Genomic DNA, 17412 nt, shown 5'->3' on the forward strand with positions numbered 1-17412 from the left:
AAACAGGTCTATCACTTATATGTGGAAATACCAGTTTAAAACAAATAGATATAATTATGGGTCAACATATATGAACCCCATGGTAACCACAAATCAGAAACTTAACAGATAGACAAAAACCAAAAAGAAAAGAACACAAAAATACAAACCAGTAGTTATTTGCTACTCTTAAATGTCTACATTCTCGGGTAAGGGTCTGGATATAGCCAACTATTCCAGGTTATTACTACTGGAGGCTGATATACTTCCAAGAGAAATATCCTACTTTGTTTCATAAAAGCTCCAGATTACCAGAAGTAACCCTTACCTGAGAGTTCAAACTGATAGATTGCTTGAGTGGCTTTAACAACATCATCACTGAGAGAGTCCTTAACAATTCTAAATGTTCCTTCCACAGCTCCAGAACGTGGTTTTGGTGATGGCTGCGCCTCCTCTTCTTTCAATTCTGGAAGAGCACCTATGTTATTGATATAAGTACCTTTAAAGCCTAGGCAATGTAAGGTCACACACAAAATTAATTAATTAGCAAACAGACTTGCTACCAATTAGACCCATTTAACCAAAATGACCTTAAATACATTCAGTGGCATCTTAAAGCACAAAAGCATAAATCAAACTGATGGAATAACAGCCAAACACGTCAGTTACGATTATAAATGTAAATGGTTTATACTCTTCAAGTAAAAGACTACCTCTCAGATTAGCTTTTAAAAAAACCCACTAATTTATACAGTGTTTATAATAAACAGATTTAAACAACCTATTAGAGTTTTAGTGGTAACGATTAATCACTCCTTTATCATCGTCCCTGAGTTCCAAAACCAAATGAGAAAAGACCGTGGAGTCAGAAAGATGGAGATCAGAATATCAACCGTGTAAATGAGTGGAAATGAATTGGCGACTGTAGCTTGAATCAACAGCCAAGTGAACTTCTCAATAACTTTACCTCTAAATTAAACATATTCACCTAGTCTTTTCATCCCTGGATTGAACCTGCCTCCTCCCATCAAGGAATGGAAATGCCTCTGTAAGTAAAGATCATGTGAAAACTGAGGATAGTCTACTCCGAAAGAAAGAAGGCTCAAAAGGGTCTAAACCACACAAACTCGTTTCTTCTCCCAATCTCAATCAGATTGGTCCCTCCCACTAGATGAAGAGGTAGGTCAAACCATGTATTAGTCTCATGAAGGCCCCACTACCTAGAAACGCAAGGTCAGGGGAATAGAGGTTGCAACATTTTAAATTTTGTAGTCACTTAAACCATTGGCCATAACCATTCAGCATATGATGAGCCAGGGGAGATCTGCAGTGCATAGGACAGTTCAAATCCCATAGCATGAAGCTGTCCCCCAATACCAACCTCTGTGTCTTTATTTATCCTCCTGGAATTATTTGTGGGCAGTTTGGCTGCCCCCAGAAACAGCTGAGAATAATTTGCTATTTAAACTAACTCAAAGGACAATCTGTACTCTAGGTTGAAGATTAACTCTCCATCTATCTCCCAGCTCAAATTATACCCAGCCACCTTGTCCAATATAACTCACCAAAGGCTATTAAATAAAATCTAACTGACAGCATAAAGATACTCCAGAGTACAACATAACCAATTCAAAAGTATCCTAAATTTATTGAATATAAACTACCTTCCATTATGATGTTTCCAGACACGAATAAACAGTAAAATCCTTCTCACAAAGTTCAGCAGATATTAAAGATGAAATACTTAAGATCCAATGGAGCAAAGAATATATTATTATTATGGTATTTTGAAGCCAGTTTAAAAATTCAGATATGTATTTCAATATTTAATGCTGACAGTGTAGTGAGGGAGGTACTCATATAATGCCAATATTTATAATTCTGGAAGGAAGTTTCATAGTATGTATCAGGAACCCTCCCATTGCCTGATTATCCACTTTTAGTGATACACTATAAGAAAATCCTGTAACATTTATAAAATGAAACAATTACAAACCACTAAAATAAATATTATTCATGTGATACAATACTAAGTTGCCAATTTCAAAAATTTGTTTTTGAAGACCTGGATAATATTCACAATATAATGTTAAGTAAAACGAAGTATATACAATTAAATATAATATGATCCAATCAGGTAAAGTATATATTTGTGGATATGAATTTTAAGTTATATTTTCAAAAAAATAAAAGAGACTGGAAAGAAGTAAACCAAAATACAGACAGTATTTATACTTGGATGGTGGGTTACATGTGATTTAAAAAATTTTCTTTATGCTTTTCTGTACTAAGCTTTTCTATACAAATTAATTTAAAATGGTATCAAAATTGATTAAATTACATTACGAAATCTATTGGATGTGGCCAAAGTTATATTAAGGGGGTAAATGCACAGTCAAAATTATTTTATTATTTTTAAAGGAATAAAAATGAATATTAGCCTAACAAGCAAGAAAAGGAACAAAAACGTGTGACCTCAAAGAAAGCAGAAAAGAGAAAATAATAAAGCAAAAATTTTTCAAGTAATGAATCAAATGGCTGCAGAATTTTGTGAATATACTAAAAATCACTTAACTACATACTTTAAAATGGTGAATTTTTGGTATATGTAAATTATACCTCAAAGCTGTTATAAAAAGAAATAATGAATCAGTAAAGAGAAAAGCAGTAGAATGAAAAATGAAATAAAATTTAAAATCTGGTTCTTTTGAGAAAAAACAATAAGATACAGTAAAACTGGGCAACTTTCTGGAAAATGTAATCAAAGAAAAAAGGAGAAAAAGAAACTTTAAAAAGAGAAAAGGGATAAAATAAATATGAAAAATTTTAAATTATAAATGAATACTACATGTCAACCCTTAAATAAATTTTAAAACTTCAAATGGATAGTTTTGGTTTTTTTATTTTAGAAAAAGCAAATAATTGAATAACAAAATAAAAACATTTTCAAAGAAACAACTTCAGAAAAGACTCAAATAACTTAGTAGGTGAGATATGTCAAACCTTCAAGGAAAAGAACATAGACAAAGGAAGTTACCCAATTGACTGCCATACTCAAAATATAACAAAAAATAAAATATAGAAAATATATAATAAAAATGTAGACATTAATCTAAATAACTGATTAAAAAAATCTTAACCAGCATCTAATACCTTACTTATGGGTAAAATCTAAAGATTTTCCCTTTAAAATTAAGAATAAAATAAGAATATCTAAAATAAATAGTTTCAATAAATATTTCCAAATTCTCCTGGAAGTTCGAGTCAGTATATTAAGATATATGCCAGAAATAATCCTGTAAGATACTATTATTATATGTAGACAGTAAGTTTGGGCATTTAGGAAATTCAAGATAATTACTCAATGATAATTACATCAACTAACATTTATAGGGGACTTACTATATAAATTTCACAATATGATGCACTATCTATTATACTTAATCCTCATGATACTCACATAAGGAAAGTGAGAGCTGAGAAAACTGTTTCAGAGAGCTGAAGTGACTTGTCCAAGGTCACAGATTTAAGTGACAGGGACAGGACTTGTACCCAGATCTGTCTTATCCCAAAGTCTATGCTTTCAGTAACTGTCTATTAGAAACTATTAGAAGTCTAAAACAAGACAAAAACTCATGAAGGTGACCAGATATAAAATAAATATAAAAAGTTAGTTTCCCCCTTCTTATTTATAATGTGTCTTGTTTCAGAAAGCATTTCAATATGTTTAATAAAATAAACACAATTCAAGATTAAAGTAAAAAGAAGTGAGTGAGGTTTTAAAATGGCAACTGGAATACTCAGTGACACACCTAAGGTTACATGGCAGTATGTGGCACAGCAGGAATTCCAACCCAGGCAGTCTGACTGGGTAATGCTTCCTCTACATTTTCTTCTATGTCTAACTATGTAATTTTATATAGCCAACATAAAGGCTGGGCAGAGAACCAAGACCTAAACTCAGCAGAACTGGACCAAGCAGAGGCTGCTAAAAGTGAGGAAAGCAAAGACACAGGCTTCCTTCAAGTTTCTGGAGGCAGGAAATATATAGGAATGTATTTGGTTTTAGTAGGTATAATACCAGACAGAACTAAGTTTGTCATATAATAACTGCTGGAACTCCTACTTCAGGTGATGTGTCTATTAATCAATATATCATCTTTATCATCTGAGATGCCAAGGAGATGGCAGCAAAAACTTCAGTGTAGCCTTGAAAGACACTTGCCAAGAGATAAACTGCATCATTTATCACCTGAAATATTTAGACATAGCATGATGACTCTGCACAAGAGAATAAAACTTTAGGAGACAAAAAACAAACCAGTAATATATTTGAAAGGTACATTCAGTACACAACAAATATGGAAACTTTTGGGAAACAAATGAAACCAAGTTCCCCTAAAACAAGTTTACCAGGTTTATGATTAGTCTCTCTATCCAAAACTTTATTCCCTTTTTTTTAATGATATTTGTCTTTCTCAGTCAAGCAGTACTTTCTTTTTTCTTTTTTTAATTAATTAATTTAATTTATTTTATTTTTGGCTGCGTCGTTGGGTCATTGTTGCTGTGCGCGGTCTTTTCTCTAGTTGCAGTGAGCAGGGGCTACTCTTTGTTGCGGTGCAGGGGCTTCTCATTGCAGTGGCTTCCCTTGTTGCAGAGCACGGGCTCTAGGCACGCGGGCTTCAGTAGTTGCAGCACACGGGCTCAGCAGTTGTGGCTCGTGGGCTCTAGAGCGCAGGCTCAGTAGTTGTGGCTCATGGGCTTAGCTGCTCCTCGGCATGTGGGATGTTTCCGGACCAAGGCACGAACCTGTGTCCCCTGCACTGGCAGGCGGATTCTTAACCACTGTGCCACCAGGGAAGCCCCAAAACTTTATTCCCTTGCTTGTCTCCTCTGACCTTAGTGCCTTTCTTGTCCAGTCTGACCTCAATCCTATGCTAATTGAACACTAATCAACCAGAGTCAGGTGACTAAAACTGCTGTTGTCGGTAACATCATTGATGTACTAAAACTGCTGCTATAGATTGCATCATTACTGTACAAACTCAGAGCAAGATGAATTAACAGGCCCCTGAGCCATGGACCACCTGGCCAGAGAATCATAAACCAGAGACATCGTGACTCCCAAAACTATGATTAAGAAATGTCACAGGAGGAGAGAAGATGGCGGAAGAGTAAGACGCGGAGATCACCTTCCTTCCCACAGATACAGTAGAAATACATCTACACGTGGAACTGCTCCTACAGAACACCCAGAGCGCTGACAGAAAACGTCCGACCTCTAAACAGGCAAGAAACTCCCCCCGTACTTGGGTAGGGCAAAAGAAAAAAGAAATAACAGAGACAAAAGAATAGGGACGGCACCTGCACCAGTGGGAGGGAGCTGTGAAGGAGGAAAGATTTCCACGCACTAGGAAGCCCCTTCGCGGGCAGACTGCGGGTGGCAGAGGGGGGAAGCTTCGGAGCCACGGAGGAGAGCGCAGCCACAGGGATGCGGAGGGCAAAGCGGCAAAGCGGAGAGATTCCCGCACAGAGGCTGGGCGCCGACCAGCACTCACCAGCCCGAGAGGCTTGTCTGCTCAGCCGCCGGGGCGGGCGGGGCTGGGAGCTGAGGCTCGGGTTTCTGGCGATCGCAGGGAGAGGACTGGGGCTGGCGGCGTGAACACAGCCTGAAGGGGTTAGTGCACCACAGCTGGCTGGTAGGGAGTCCGGGAAAAAGTCTGCAGCTGCCGAAGAGGCAAGAGACTTTTTCTTGCCTCTTTGTTTCACGGCGCGCGGGGAGAGGAGATTCAGAGCGCCGCCTAAACAAGCTCCACAGACGGGCGCGAGCCGCAGCAATCAGCGCGGGCCCCAGAGACGGGTGTGAGACGCTGGGGCTGCTGCTGCCGCCTCCAAAAAGCCTGTGTGTGAGCACAGGTCACTCTCCACACCGCCCCTCCCAGGAGCCTGTGCAGCCCGCCACCGCCAGGCTCCCGTGATCCGGGGACAAGTTCCCCTGGAGAACACAAGGCGCACCTCAGGCTGCTGCAACGTCACGCCGGCCTCTGACGCCGCAGGCTCGCCCCGCCTCCTCTGTACCCCTCCCTCCCCGCGGCCTGGGTGAGCCAGAGCCCCCGAAGCAGCTGCTCCTTTAACCCCGTCCTGTCTGGGCGGGGAACAGACGCCCTCAGGTGACCTACACGCAGAGGCGGGTCCAAATCCAAAGCTGATCCCCAGGAGCTGTGCGAACAGAGAAGAGAAGGGGAAATCTCTCCCAGCAGCCTCAGAAGCAGCGGATTAAAACTCCACAAACAACTTGATGTGCCTGCATCTGTTGAATACCTGAATAGACAACGAATCATCCCAAATTCAGGAGGTGGACTTTCGGAGCAGGATATATTAATTTTTCCCCTTTTCCTTTTTTTTGTGAGTGTATATGTATATGCTTCTGGGTGAGATTTTGTCTGTATAGCTCTGCTTTATAATAGCTTTATTTTACTTCACTATATTATAGCCTCTTTCTTTCTTTCTTTCTATTTTTTCTCCCTTTTACTCTGAGCCGTGTGGACGAAAGGCTCTTGGTGCTCCAGCCAGGCATCAGGGCCGTGCCTCTGAGGTGGGAGAGCCAACTTCAGGACACTGGTCCACAAGAGACCTCCCAGCTCCACGTAATACCAAACGGCGAAAATCTCTCAGAGATCTCCATCTCAACATCAAGACCCAGCTTCACTCAATGACCAGCAAGCTACAGTGCTGGACACCCTATGCCAAACAACTAGCAAGACAGGAACACAGCCCCATCCATTAGCAGAGAGGCTGCCTAAAATCATAATAAGGCCACAGACACCCCAAAATACACCACCAGGCATGGATGTGCCCACCAGAAAGACAAGATCCAGACTCATCCACCAGAACTCAGGCACTAGTTCCCTCCACCAGGAAGCCTACACAACCCACTGAACCAACCTTAGCCACTGGGGACAGATACCAAAAACAACGGGAACTACGAACCTGCAGTCTGTGAAAAGGAGACCCCAAACACAGTAAGATAAGCAAAATGAGACGACAGAAAAACACACAGCAGATGAAGGAGCAGGGTCAAAACACGCCAGATTTAACAAATGAAGAGGAAATAGGTAGTCTACCTGAAAAAGAATTCAGAATAATGATAGTAAGGATGATCCAAAATCTTGGAAATAGAATAGACAAAATGCAAGAAACATTTAACAAGGACGTAGAAGAACTAAAGAGGAACCAAGCAATGATGAAAAACACAATAAATGAAATTAAAAATACTCTAGGTGGGATCAATAGCAGAATAACTGAGGCAGAAGAAAGGATAAGTGACCTGGAAGATAAAATGGTGGAAATAACTACTGCAGAGCAGGATAAAGAAAAAAGAATGAAAAGAACTGAGGACAGTCTCAGAGACCTCTGGGACAACATTAAACGCACCAACATTCGAATTATAGGGGTCCCAGAAGAAGAAGAGAAAAAGAAAGGGACTGAGAAAATATTTGAAGAGATTATAGTTGAAAACTTCCCTAATATGGGAAAGGAACTAGTTAATCAAGTCCTGAAAGCACAGAGAGTCCCATACAGGATAAACCCAAGGAGAAACACGCCAAGACACATATTAATCAAACTGTCAAAAATTAAATATAAGGAAAACATATTAAAGGCAGCAAGGGAAAAACAGCAAATAACACACAAGGGAATCCCCATAAGGTTAACATCTGATCTTTCAGCAGAAACTCTGCAAGCCAGAAGGGAGTGGCAGGATATACTTAAAGTGATGAAGGAGAAAAACCTACAACCAAGATTACTCTACCCAGCAAGGATCTCATTCAGATGTGATGGAGAAATTAAAACCTTTACAGACAAGCAAAAGCTGAGAGAGTTCAGCACCACCAAACCAGCTTTACAACAAATGCTAAGGGAACTTCTCTAGGCAAGAAACACAAGAGAAGGAAAACACCTACAATAACAAACCCAAAACATTTAAGAAAATGGGAATAGGAACATACATATCGATAATTACCTTGAATGTAAATGGATTAAATGCTCCCACCAAAAGACACAGGCTGGCTGAATGGATACAAAAACAAGACCCATATATATGCTGTCTACAAGAGACCCACTTCAGACCTAGAGACACATATAGACTGAAAGTGAGGGGATGGAAAAAGATATTCCATGCAAATGGAAATCAAAAGAAAGCTGGAGTAGCAATTCTCATATCAGACAAAATAGACTTTAAAATAAAGACTATTACAAGAGACAAAAAAGGACACTATATAATGATCAAGGGATCGATCCAAGAGGAAGGTATAACAATTGTAAATATTTATGCGCCCAACATAGGAGCACCTCAATACATAAGGCAAATACTAACAGCCATAAAAGGGGAAATCGACAGCAACACAATCATAGTAGGGGACTTTAACACCCCACTTTCACCAATGGACAGATCATCCAAAATGAAAATAAATAAGGAAACACAAGCTTTAAATGATACATTAAACAAGATGGACTTAATTGATATTTATAGGACATTCCACCCAAAAACAACAGAATACACATTTTTCTCAAGTGCTCATGGAACATTCTCCAGGATAGATCATATCTTGGGTCACAAATCAAGCCTTGGTAAATTTAAGAAAATTGAAATCGTATCAAGTATCTTTTCCGACCACAACGCTATGAGACTAGATATCAATTACAGGAAAAGATCTGTAAAAAATACAAACACATGGAGGCTACACAATACACTGCTTAATAGCGAAGTGATCACTGAAGAAATCAAAGGGGAAATCAAAAAATACCTTGAAACAAATGACAATGGAGATACGATGACCCAAAACCTATGGGACGCAGCAAAAGCAGTGCTAAGAGGGAAGTTTATAGCAATACAAGCCTACCTCAAGAAACAGGAAACATCTCGAATAAACAACCTAACCTTGCACCTAAAGCAATTAGAGAAAGAAGAACAAAAAAATCCCAAAGCCAGCAGAAGGAAAGAAATTATAAAGATCAGGTCAGAAATAAATGAAAAAGAAATGAAGGAAACAATAGCAAAAATCAATGAAACTAAAAGCTGGTTCTTTGAGAAGATAAACAAAATTGATAAACCATTAGCCAGACTCATCAAGAGAAAAAGGGAGAAGACTCAAATCAATAGAATTAGAAATGAAAAAGGAGAAGTAACCACTGACACTGCAAAAATACAAAAGATCATGAGAGATTACTACAAGCAACTCTATGCCAATAAAATGGACAACCTGGAAGAAATGGACAGATTCTTAGAAATGCACAAACTGCCAAGACTGAACCAGGAAGAAATAGAAAATATGAACAGACCAATCACAAGCACTGAAATTGAAACTGTGATTAAAAATCGTCCAACAAACAAAAGCCCAGGACCAGATGGCTTCACAGGTGAATTCTATCAAACATTTAGAGAAGAGCTAACACCTATCCTTCTCAAACTCTTCCAAAATATTGCAGAGGGAGGAACACTCCCAAACTCATTCTACGAGGCCACCATCACCCTGATACCAAAACCAGACAAAGATGTCACAAAGAAAGAAAACTACAGGCCAATATCACTGATGAACATAGATGCAAAAATCCTCAACAAAATACTAGCAAACAGAATCCAACAGCACATTAAAAGGATCATACACCATGATCAAGTGGGGTTTATCCCAGGAATGCAATGATTCTTCAATATATGCAAATCAATCAATGTGATACACCATATTAACAAATTGAAGGAGAAAAACCATATGATCATCTCAATAGATGCAGAGAAAGCTTTCGACAAAATTCAACACCCATTTATGATAAAAGCCCTGCAGAAAGTAGGCATAGAGGGAACTTTCCTCAACATAATAAAGGCCATATATGACAAACCCACAGCCAACATTGTCCTCAATGGTGAAAAACTGAAACCATTTCCACTAAGATCAGGAACAAGACAAGGTTGCCCACTCTCACCACTATTATTCAACATAGTTTTGGAAGTGTTAGCCACAGCAATCAGAGAAGACAAAGAAATAAAAGGAATCCAAATCGGAAAAGAAGAAGTAAAGCTGTCACTATTTGCAGATGACATGATACTATACATAGAGAATCCTAAAGATGCTACCAGAAAACTACTAGAGCTAATCAATGAATTTGGTAAAGTAGCAGGATACAAAATTAATGCACAGAAATCTCTTGCATTTCTATACACTAATGACGAAAAATCTGAAAGTGAAATTAAGAAAACACTCCCATTTACCATTGCAACAAAAAGAATAAAATATCTAGGAATAAACCTACCTAAGGAGACAAAAGACCTGTATGCAGAAAATTATAAGACACTGATGAAAGAAATTAAAGATGATACAAATAGATGGAGAGATATACCATGTTCCTGGATTGGAAGAATCAACATTGTGAAAATGACTCTACTACCCAAAGGAATCTACAGATTCAATGCAATCCCTATCAAACTACCACTGGCATTTTTCACAGAACTAGAACAAAAAATTTCACAATTTGTATGGAAACACAAAAGACCCCGAATAGCCAAAGCAATCTTGAGAACGAAAAATGGAGCTGGGGGAATCAGGCTTCCTGACTTCAGACTATATTACAAAGCTTCAGTAATCAAGACAGTTTGGTACTGGCACAAAAACAGAAATATAGATCAATGGAACAGGATAGAAAGCCCAGAGATAAACCCACACACATATGGTCACCTTATCTTTGATAAAGGAGGCAAGAATATACAGTGGAGAAAAGACAGCCTCTTCAATAAGTGGTGCTGGGAAAATTGGACAGGTACATGTAAAAGTATGAAATTAGAACACTCCCTGACACCATGCACAAAAATAAACTCAAAATGGATTAAAGACCTAAATGTAAGGCCAGACACTATCAAACTCTTAGAGGAAAACATAGGCAGAACACTCTATGACATACATCACAGCAAGATTCTTTTTGACCCAGCTCCCAGAGAAATGGAAATAAGAACACAAATAAACAAATGGGACCTAATGAAACTTAAAAGCTTTTGCACAGCAAAGGAAACCATAAACAAGACCAAAAGACAACCCTCAGAATGGGAGAAAATATTTGCAAATGAAGCAACTGACAAAGGATTAATCTCCAAGATTTACAAGCAGCTCATGCAGCTCAATAACAAAAAAACGAACAACCCAATCCAAAAATGGGCAGAAGACCTAAATAGACATTTCTCCAAAGAAGATATACAGATGGCCTACAGACACATGAAAGAATGCTCAACATCATTAATCATTAGAGAAATGCAAATCAAAACTACAATGAGATATCATCTCACACCGATCAGAATGGCCATCATCAAAAAATCTAGAAACAATAAATGCTGGAGAGGGTGTGGAGGAAAGGGAACACTCTTGCACTGTTGGTGGGAATGTAAATTGATACAGCCACTATGGAGAACAGTATGGAGGTTCCTGAAAAAACTACAAATAGAACTACCATACGACCCAGCAATCCCACTACTGGGCATATACCCTGAGAAAACCATAGTTCAAAAAGAGTCATGTACCAAAATGTTCATTGCAGCTCTATTTACAATAGCCAGGACATGGAAGCAACCTAAATGTCCATCGACAGATGAATGGATAAAGAAGATGTGGCACATATATACAATGGAATATTACTCAGCCATAAAAAGAAATGAAATGGAGGTATTTGTAATGAGGTGGATGGAGTTAGAGTCTGTCATACAGAGTGAAGTAAGTCAGAAAGAGTAAAACAAATACAGTATGCTAACACATATATACGGAATCTAAGGAAAAAAAAAAAAAAGCCATGAAGAACCTAGTGGCAAGACGGGAATAAAGACACAGACCTACTAGAGAATGGACTTGAGGATATGGGGAGGGGGTGGGGTGAGATGTGACAGGGTAAGAGAGTGTCATGGACATATATACACTACCAAATGTAAAATAGATAGCTAGTGGGAAGCAGCCACATAGCACAGGGAGATCAGCTCGGTGCTTTGTGACCACCTAGAGGGGTGGGATGGGGAGGGTGGGAGGGAGGGAGATGCAAGAGGGAAGAGATATGGGAACATATTGTATGTGTATAACTGATTCACTTTGTTATAAAGCAGAAGCTAACACACCATTGTAAGGCAATTATACTTCAATAAAGATGTTTAAAAAAAAAAAAAAAAAAGAAATGTCACAGAAATGTCACAAGAACTCCTTCACATGAAAACTAATATAAAACAAGGGCAGAAAGTCATATATAACTGGCTGAGATGAAAAAACAATAAAATAAAATGAAAAAGGAAATGGGAAACATGACAAACAAAAAGTATAATAGCAGAATTAAACATTAGGGGCAATATGGAAGAGAGATGAATGTGTCTAAAATCTTATCAGTAATATAGAGTACAAACTTGAAAAGGTCTCTCAGAATGCAGAAGAAGAGAACAAAAATATGGAAATAGTAACAAAAGATAGTGAAAACTACAGGGGAAAGGGACAGGGTAGCCAGACTAAGTGTTTCTGAGGGGAATCCAGAAAAACTGGAATAGAAGCAATTAAAACTATAACTAAAGAAAAAAAGAAAAAATAAACTGGAGGTTGAAAAAAAAAAAGACTGAGTGAACTCCCTGTGTTGCAATGGGCAGGAAAAATCAATGAAGAGGGCTTCCCTGGTGGCCAAGTGGTTAAGAATCCGCCTGCCAATGCAAGGGACACGGGTTTGAGCCCTGGTCCGGGAAGATCCCACATGCCAAGGAGCAACTAAGCCCATGCGCCACAACTACTGAGCCTGCGCTCTAGAGCCTGCAAACCACAACTACTGAGCCCGCGTGCCTAAAGTCCGCACTCTGCAACAAGAGAAGCCACCACAATGAGAAGCCCGTGCACTGCAACGAAGAGTAGCCCCCGCTCACCGCAACTAGAGAAAGCCCGTGCACAGCAATGAAGACCCAACACAGCCATAAATAAATAAATAAATATATTTATTGAAAAAAATAATAATTACATATATGTTATACAAAACAAATACACAAAGCACAAATACCAGAAAAAGTACAAGGCTGTCAATATTTTCCTCCCCCTTTGGAAATGAGGGATACACATTGACCTCTGGGAGAGACACTGTGAAATCAACATATAATAGATCTGGATATGGATGTAAAAAATCACCTGAAAGAGTTAAGTTAGATCTCAGGCCAGAAATACTGAGCTACTACCTATATGAATATATTAATGTATCTACAGAAAATGTCAAGTAGAATTACATTTGACCGAAACATCACTTCTCCACTTAATTTTTTGCATAGGGAAGAGAGGCTTTAGCCAAAGGAATTTGAGAATTCTGACCTCAAAGATGAGGGCATCCCGCCTGTAGAGATGGATATAGGGATTGCAGTCAATGCACCTGACATATTCTGATCCCAAAGACAAAAGTCACTCCTATCAAAGCCCGATGTCAGTAAACATTTATCTTACATTCTGCTTATCTAACCCATCTTATTCTGAGTCCATGGTCACGAAACAATCTTCTGACTATGATTCTGTTCTCTATGTCATTATGCCCAGAGGGAGAGAACGAGCTGCTCACAGCAACTCCATGTTTAGTCCGTGAGATGGCAACTCCTCATTATAAAATAAATTGGATTACTGGGGGGAAAATATGCTAATACTTCAAGTATTCAGGAGTTAGGAAATTAAGTTTACTGGTTAAGGATATGGCCTTTAGAATCAGAAAAATACGTATTTAAATTCTGGCTCTGCCACCTGCCAGCTCTGTGATCTCCAATGTAAAATGAGGACAATGATACCTGCCTTGTAGGATTGTAAGTATTAAATGAGACAATGCATGCAAAGTACTTAGCACAGTGTTTGCCATATAGTAGGTGCCCAATAAATATTTGTTGAAAAACAACATGAATGTATGTGACTGATAAGTGGTTCTTATTATTTAAATTTGGTATTTAAATGAGCTTAGTTTATACGCATCTTCCTCTAAAACATAGATCCAATCTTAGGGTACTGGGCAAAAATCTGGATTTCGGACTTGCCTATCTTGAAGATAGACTCTTCTAGACTTTGATAAGCTCTCTAACTAACTTCTGCCATTCTGTATGAGGCCTTTTGAGGAAAAGATTGACAGCCTTGTTTTGATACTCTGATATATCCATGTGGCAACCAAATCAAAGATCTAATTTTTAAAATTTTTAAAAACTTAAATTTTAAAAGGAGTTATCTCTAGGTGATGGGATTATGAGTGACCGTTTTCCCTTCTATATTTTTCAAATTTTCTATAATACAAAAGAAAAGTTGCCTTTTTTGTTACTTAATTTTTTGAAATTGCCTCCAAAAATTCAGACAAAGAAAAGATAAAGATAGAAAAGATAAGATTAAGCTAGAAATAAAGTTTGTCACCGAAATGCATTGTGGTCAGGTTCTATAGGTTTCCTAAAGGTACAGAAGAAATGTTTGCCTAAAGTTTCTAGCCTCCACCTAAAGAATCTATGGTCACTAAGGAGATTCACAGAGTCTGTAATATAAAAATAAGGTAAGGGCTCAGAAGAAGCACTGCTATTCTTGTTAATAAACCATGAGAGAGGTCTTCCCTGGCGGTCCAGCAGTTAAGACACTGCACTCTCACTGTGGGGGGCGTGGGTTCGATCCCTGGCAGGGGAACTAGGATCAGTGCAGCCAAAAAAAATAAACCACGAGAGAAATTCTTCTCATGGGGTTTCACTGTAGAGTGTTTCTTCTGACATCTTTCAGTAAGTTAGTGGCATCATGCCAGAACACAAAGATTAAAATGTAAACTCTGGACCAATTCAAGAAAGCTATTGTTTCTAAACTACAAAAACAAAACAAAGCAAAACCCAAACCTCCTTTGCAGGTAATTTCTCTCATAAAGTAGTCACACAGCACAAACTCTGAGAATGGTGTCAGATGTATTTTGATGTGACACATTTTTCCTCAAAATAAAGTATCAACACAAAACACCTAAAAACAATGCGAAGGAAAAAAATAAAACCTTTAAAAAGGTGTATTTTAAAGACAACTTTTTTTTTAAATCAAATGAAAAGAATATATCAAAAATTTCTTACTGGTAGAAGGAAAAGACAACCTTCCCTGGTGGCGCAGTGGTTGAGAATCCGCCTGCCAACTCAGGGGACACGGGTTTGAGCCCTGGTCCGGGAGGATCCCACATGCCGCGGAGCAACTGAGCCCGTGTGCCACGACTGTTGAGCCTGTGCTCTAGAGCCCGCGAACCACAACTACTGAGCCCACATACCACAACTGCTGAAGCCTGCACGCCTGGAGCCCGTGCTCCGCAACGGGAGAAGCCCACGCACCGCAACGAGGAGTGGCCCCCACTCGCCGCAACTGGAGAAAGCCTGAGCACAGCAACAAAGACCCAATGCAGCCAAAGATAAATAAAAATAAATAAATTTATTTAAAAAAAAATTCTTTGCTAGAATTAACTAAGACATTACTTGTCTAGTTTAAATTACAAAATAGGGAATTCCCTGGCGGTCCAGTGGTTAGGACTTGGCACTTCCACTGCCAGGGGCCCAGGTTCTATCCCTGGTCAGGAAACTAAGATCCCACAAGCCTCATGGCACGTCCAAAAAAAAAAAAGAAAAGAAGAAAAAGCTTAAAAGCAGAAGGCAGAAATGTTCAATTCTGGAAGAAATACATAAGTTAGTAACTTTATTTTCCTACAGAAAATATGGTCTACGTCTTACCATGTGTTTCCGGTTTCTTGGTAACTATAACTGGCTGTTCATCCAGGAAGAAATCTGGTAACAAAGGATGGCCTGAAAAGTTGACCCCAAAAATAATCAGGTTAATGTAACAATTTCAGTATATTAAGATTTTAACACCTGTTTAATAAACGTTACGTTTTTATTTTATTGATCATTCTGGTGCTGTGGAAAAGACTCCCATGAGAAGTGTCAAACTATCTGGCCTTCATTAAGCTAAAACACTTTTCCTGTAATCCAGTTATCCTCCTCGCCTTCAACAAATTTCATCTTTAAGATCCAACCAAAGAGTTGCCTGTTATGTTAAGCCCTTAACTGCTCTCCCAAGAGCTTTTGCGCCTTCTCACCTATCCATGCAACCCTTCTGTGCTACATCCCTCCAAAATGCTCTGGACTCATTTCCTACCTGGCGCCCCAGAAAGAAGGGGGTTCCTCATTAAGAAGAACTTGTTTCCCATCTCTGTCAATGTGTGTCTGTCTTTCCCTCTCAGAAGATTAAAAAAACTGGAGGGCAGGAATGCACCAGTCTTTGTTATATCCTAACACTTAATCATAATTCCATAATCATATTAAGTTCTCAACACTTGATAGGATTTTTAATTTAAATCAAATTTAAAATTTTGTGCACAGTGACATTGTGTCTTTAAAACCTAAAGTGATAATTACTTCAGTAGTTATATAAATATTAACTACTGAGTACTATGATTGTACCATAAGCCAGGTACCGTGCCCAGCACATTATATACATTATTGCATTTAGTTCTCACAAAAATCCTGTGTAGAAATTATCTTTCCCTTATTTTAGCCAATAAGGAAAGTGAGGCTCAGAGAAAACAGGTGACATGCCTAAGGCCGCCCAGCTAGTGAGCAGCTGAGCAGAAATGGGAACTGGGTTATCTCCTCCCAAACTCCACTTGTTCCTAATCACTATACAATATTGCTTCCCTCACAGGATTGCTATGAAGGCTAAACAGATACTGTATATAAAAGTGTTTTTTAAAACTGCAAAGAGCTATTTAATTCAATTCAGTTCAAACTGAAGAGACAGGGATGATACAAATAGAAACGTGGTTTCTGTCACCTAGAAGCTCAACCTAATGAATAATACTTAAAATACACTTTTGCACAAATAAATACGACTCCCATTTGGGGCTATATTGTCTACTATATAGTATACTTTATACATAAAGTAAAAATGCATTATCATCACCATCATCACCTACAGTTACAACAGTAAGAATTATTTTTGAACAAGGGGCCTTCTGAGAACTTCTCAAATACCCCCTGTATATGGGGTAGACCCTGTTCATTCACCTTCACCATTCATCATGAAGTTACTCTCAGACTGCACTTAAGAGACAACATTTGGAAAGCCCATAATCTTAAAAAGTTTTTGTAAAAAACTCACCACTGTATCATGTTACCATATCCTTGAAGGAAATCTTTACTGTGTGATTTTAAGGCCAACTTTAAAAACTAATTTTCATTTTTGGTTTCAAGATTTGGAAATGGTTAGAAGCTGATGTGACCTTCTCTATCTGTGCATCACTTAAAAAGCCTTCAACTCACTTCTATTTTCCCTTTCTCTTTTTTTCCAGTTGTGTTGGTCTGGGTTTTTCCTTTCACTAGGAGGGCAGCTTTTAAAAGAGCATATTAATTTTATAATCACA

At 38.6% G+C, this 17412-nt stretch overlaps 1 protein-coding gene across 2 annotated transcripts in view; it reads right to left on the reverse strand.

Annotated features, from left to right (window-relative positions):
• HSDL2 (hydroxysteroid dehydrogenase like 2) overlaps nucleotides 1-17412 on the reverse strand; it is a 74673-nt gene that overhangs the window by 11537 nt on the left and 45724 nt on the right. The window contains exons 8-9 of one of the 2 annotated variants that reach the window (XM_068552018.1): nucleotides 15725-15796; nucleotides 308-445 (exon numbers count right to left, since the gene is read on the reverse strand). In XM_068552018.1, coding sequence (XP_068408119.1) covers nucleotides 308-445; nucleotides 15725-15796 — 210 coding nt within the window. Of the gene's footprint in view, nucleotides 1-307; nucleotides 458-15724; nucleotides 15797-17412 lie in introns of both variants that reach the window. The other variant, XM_068552016.1, reaches the window with a different exon arrangement.

This window comes from Eschrichtius robustus, chromosome 10, assembly GCF_028021215.1.
Source record: "Eschrichtius robustus isolate mEscRob2 chromosome 10, mEscRob2.pri, whole genome shotgun sequence".
Lineage (NCBI taxonomy): Eukaryota > Metazoa > Chordata > Mammalia > Artiodactyla > Eschrichtiidae > Eschrichtius > Eschrichtius robustus.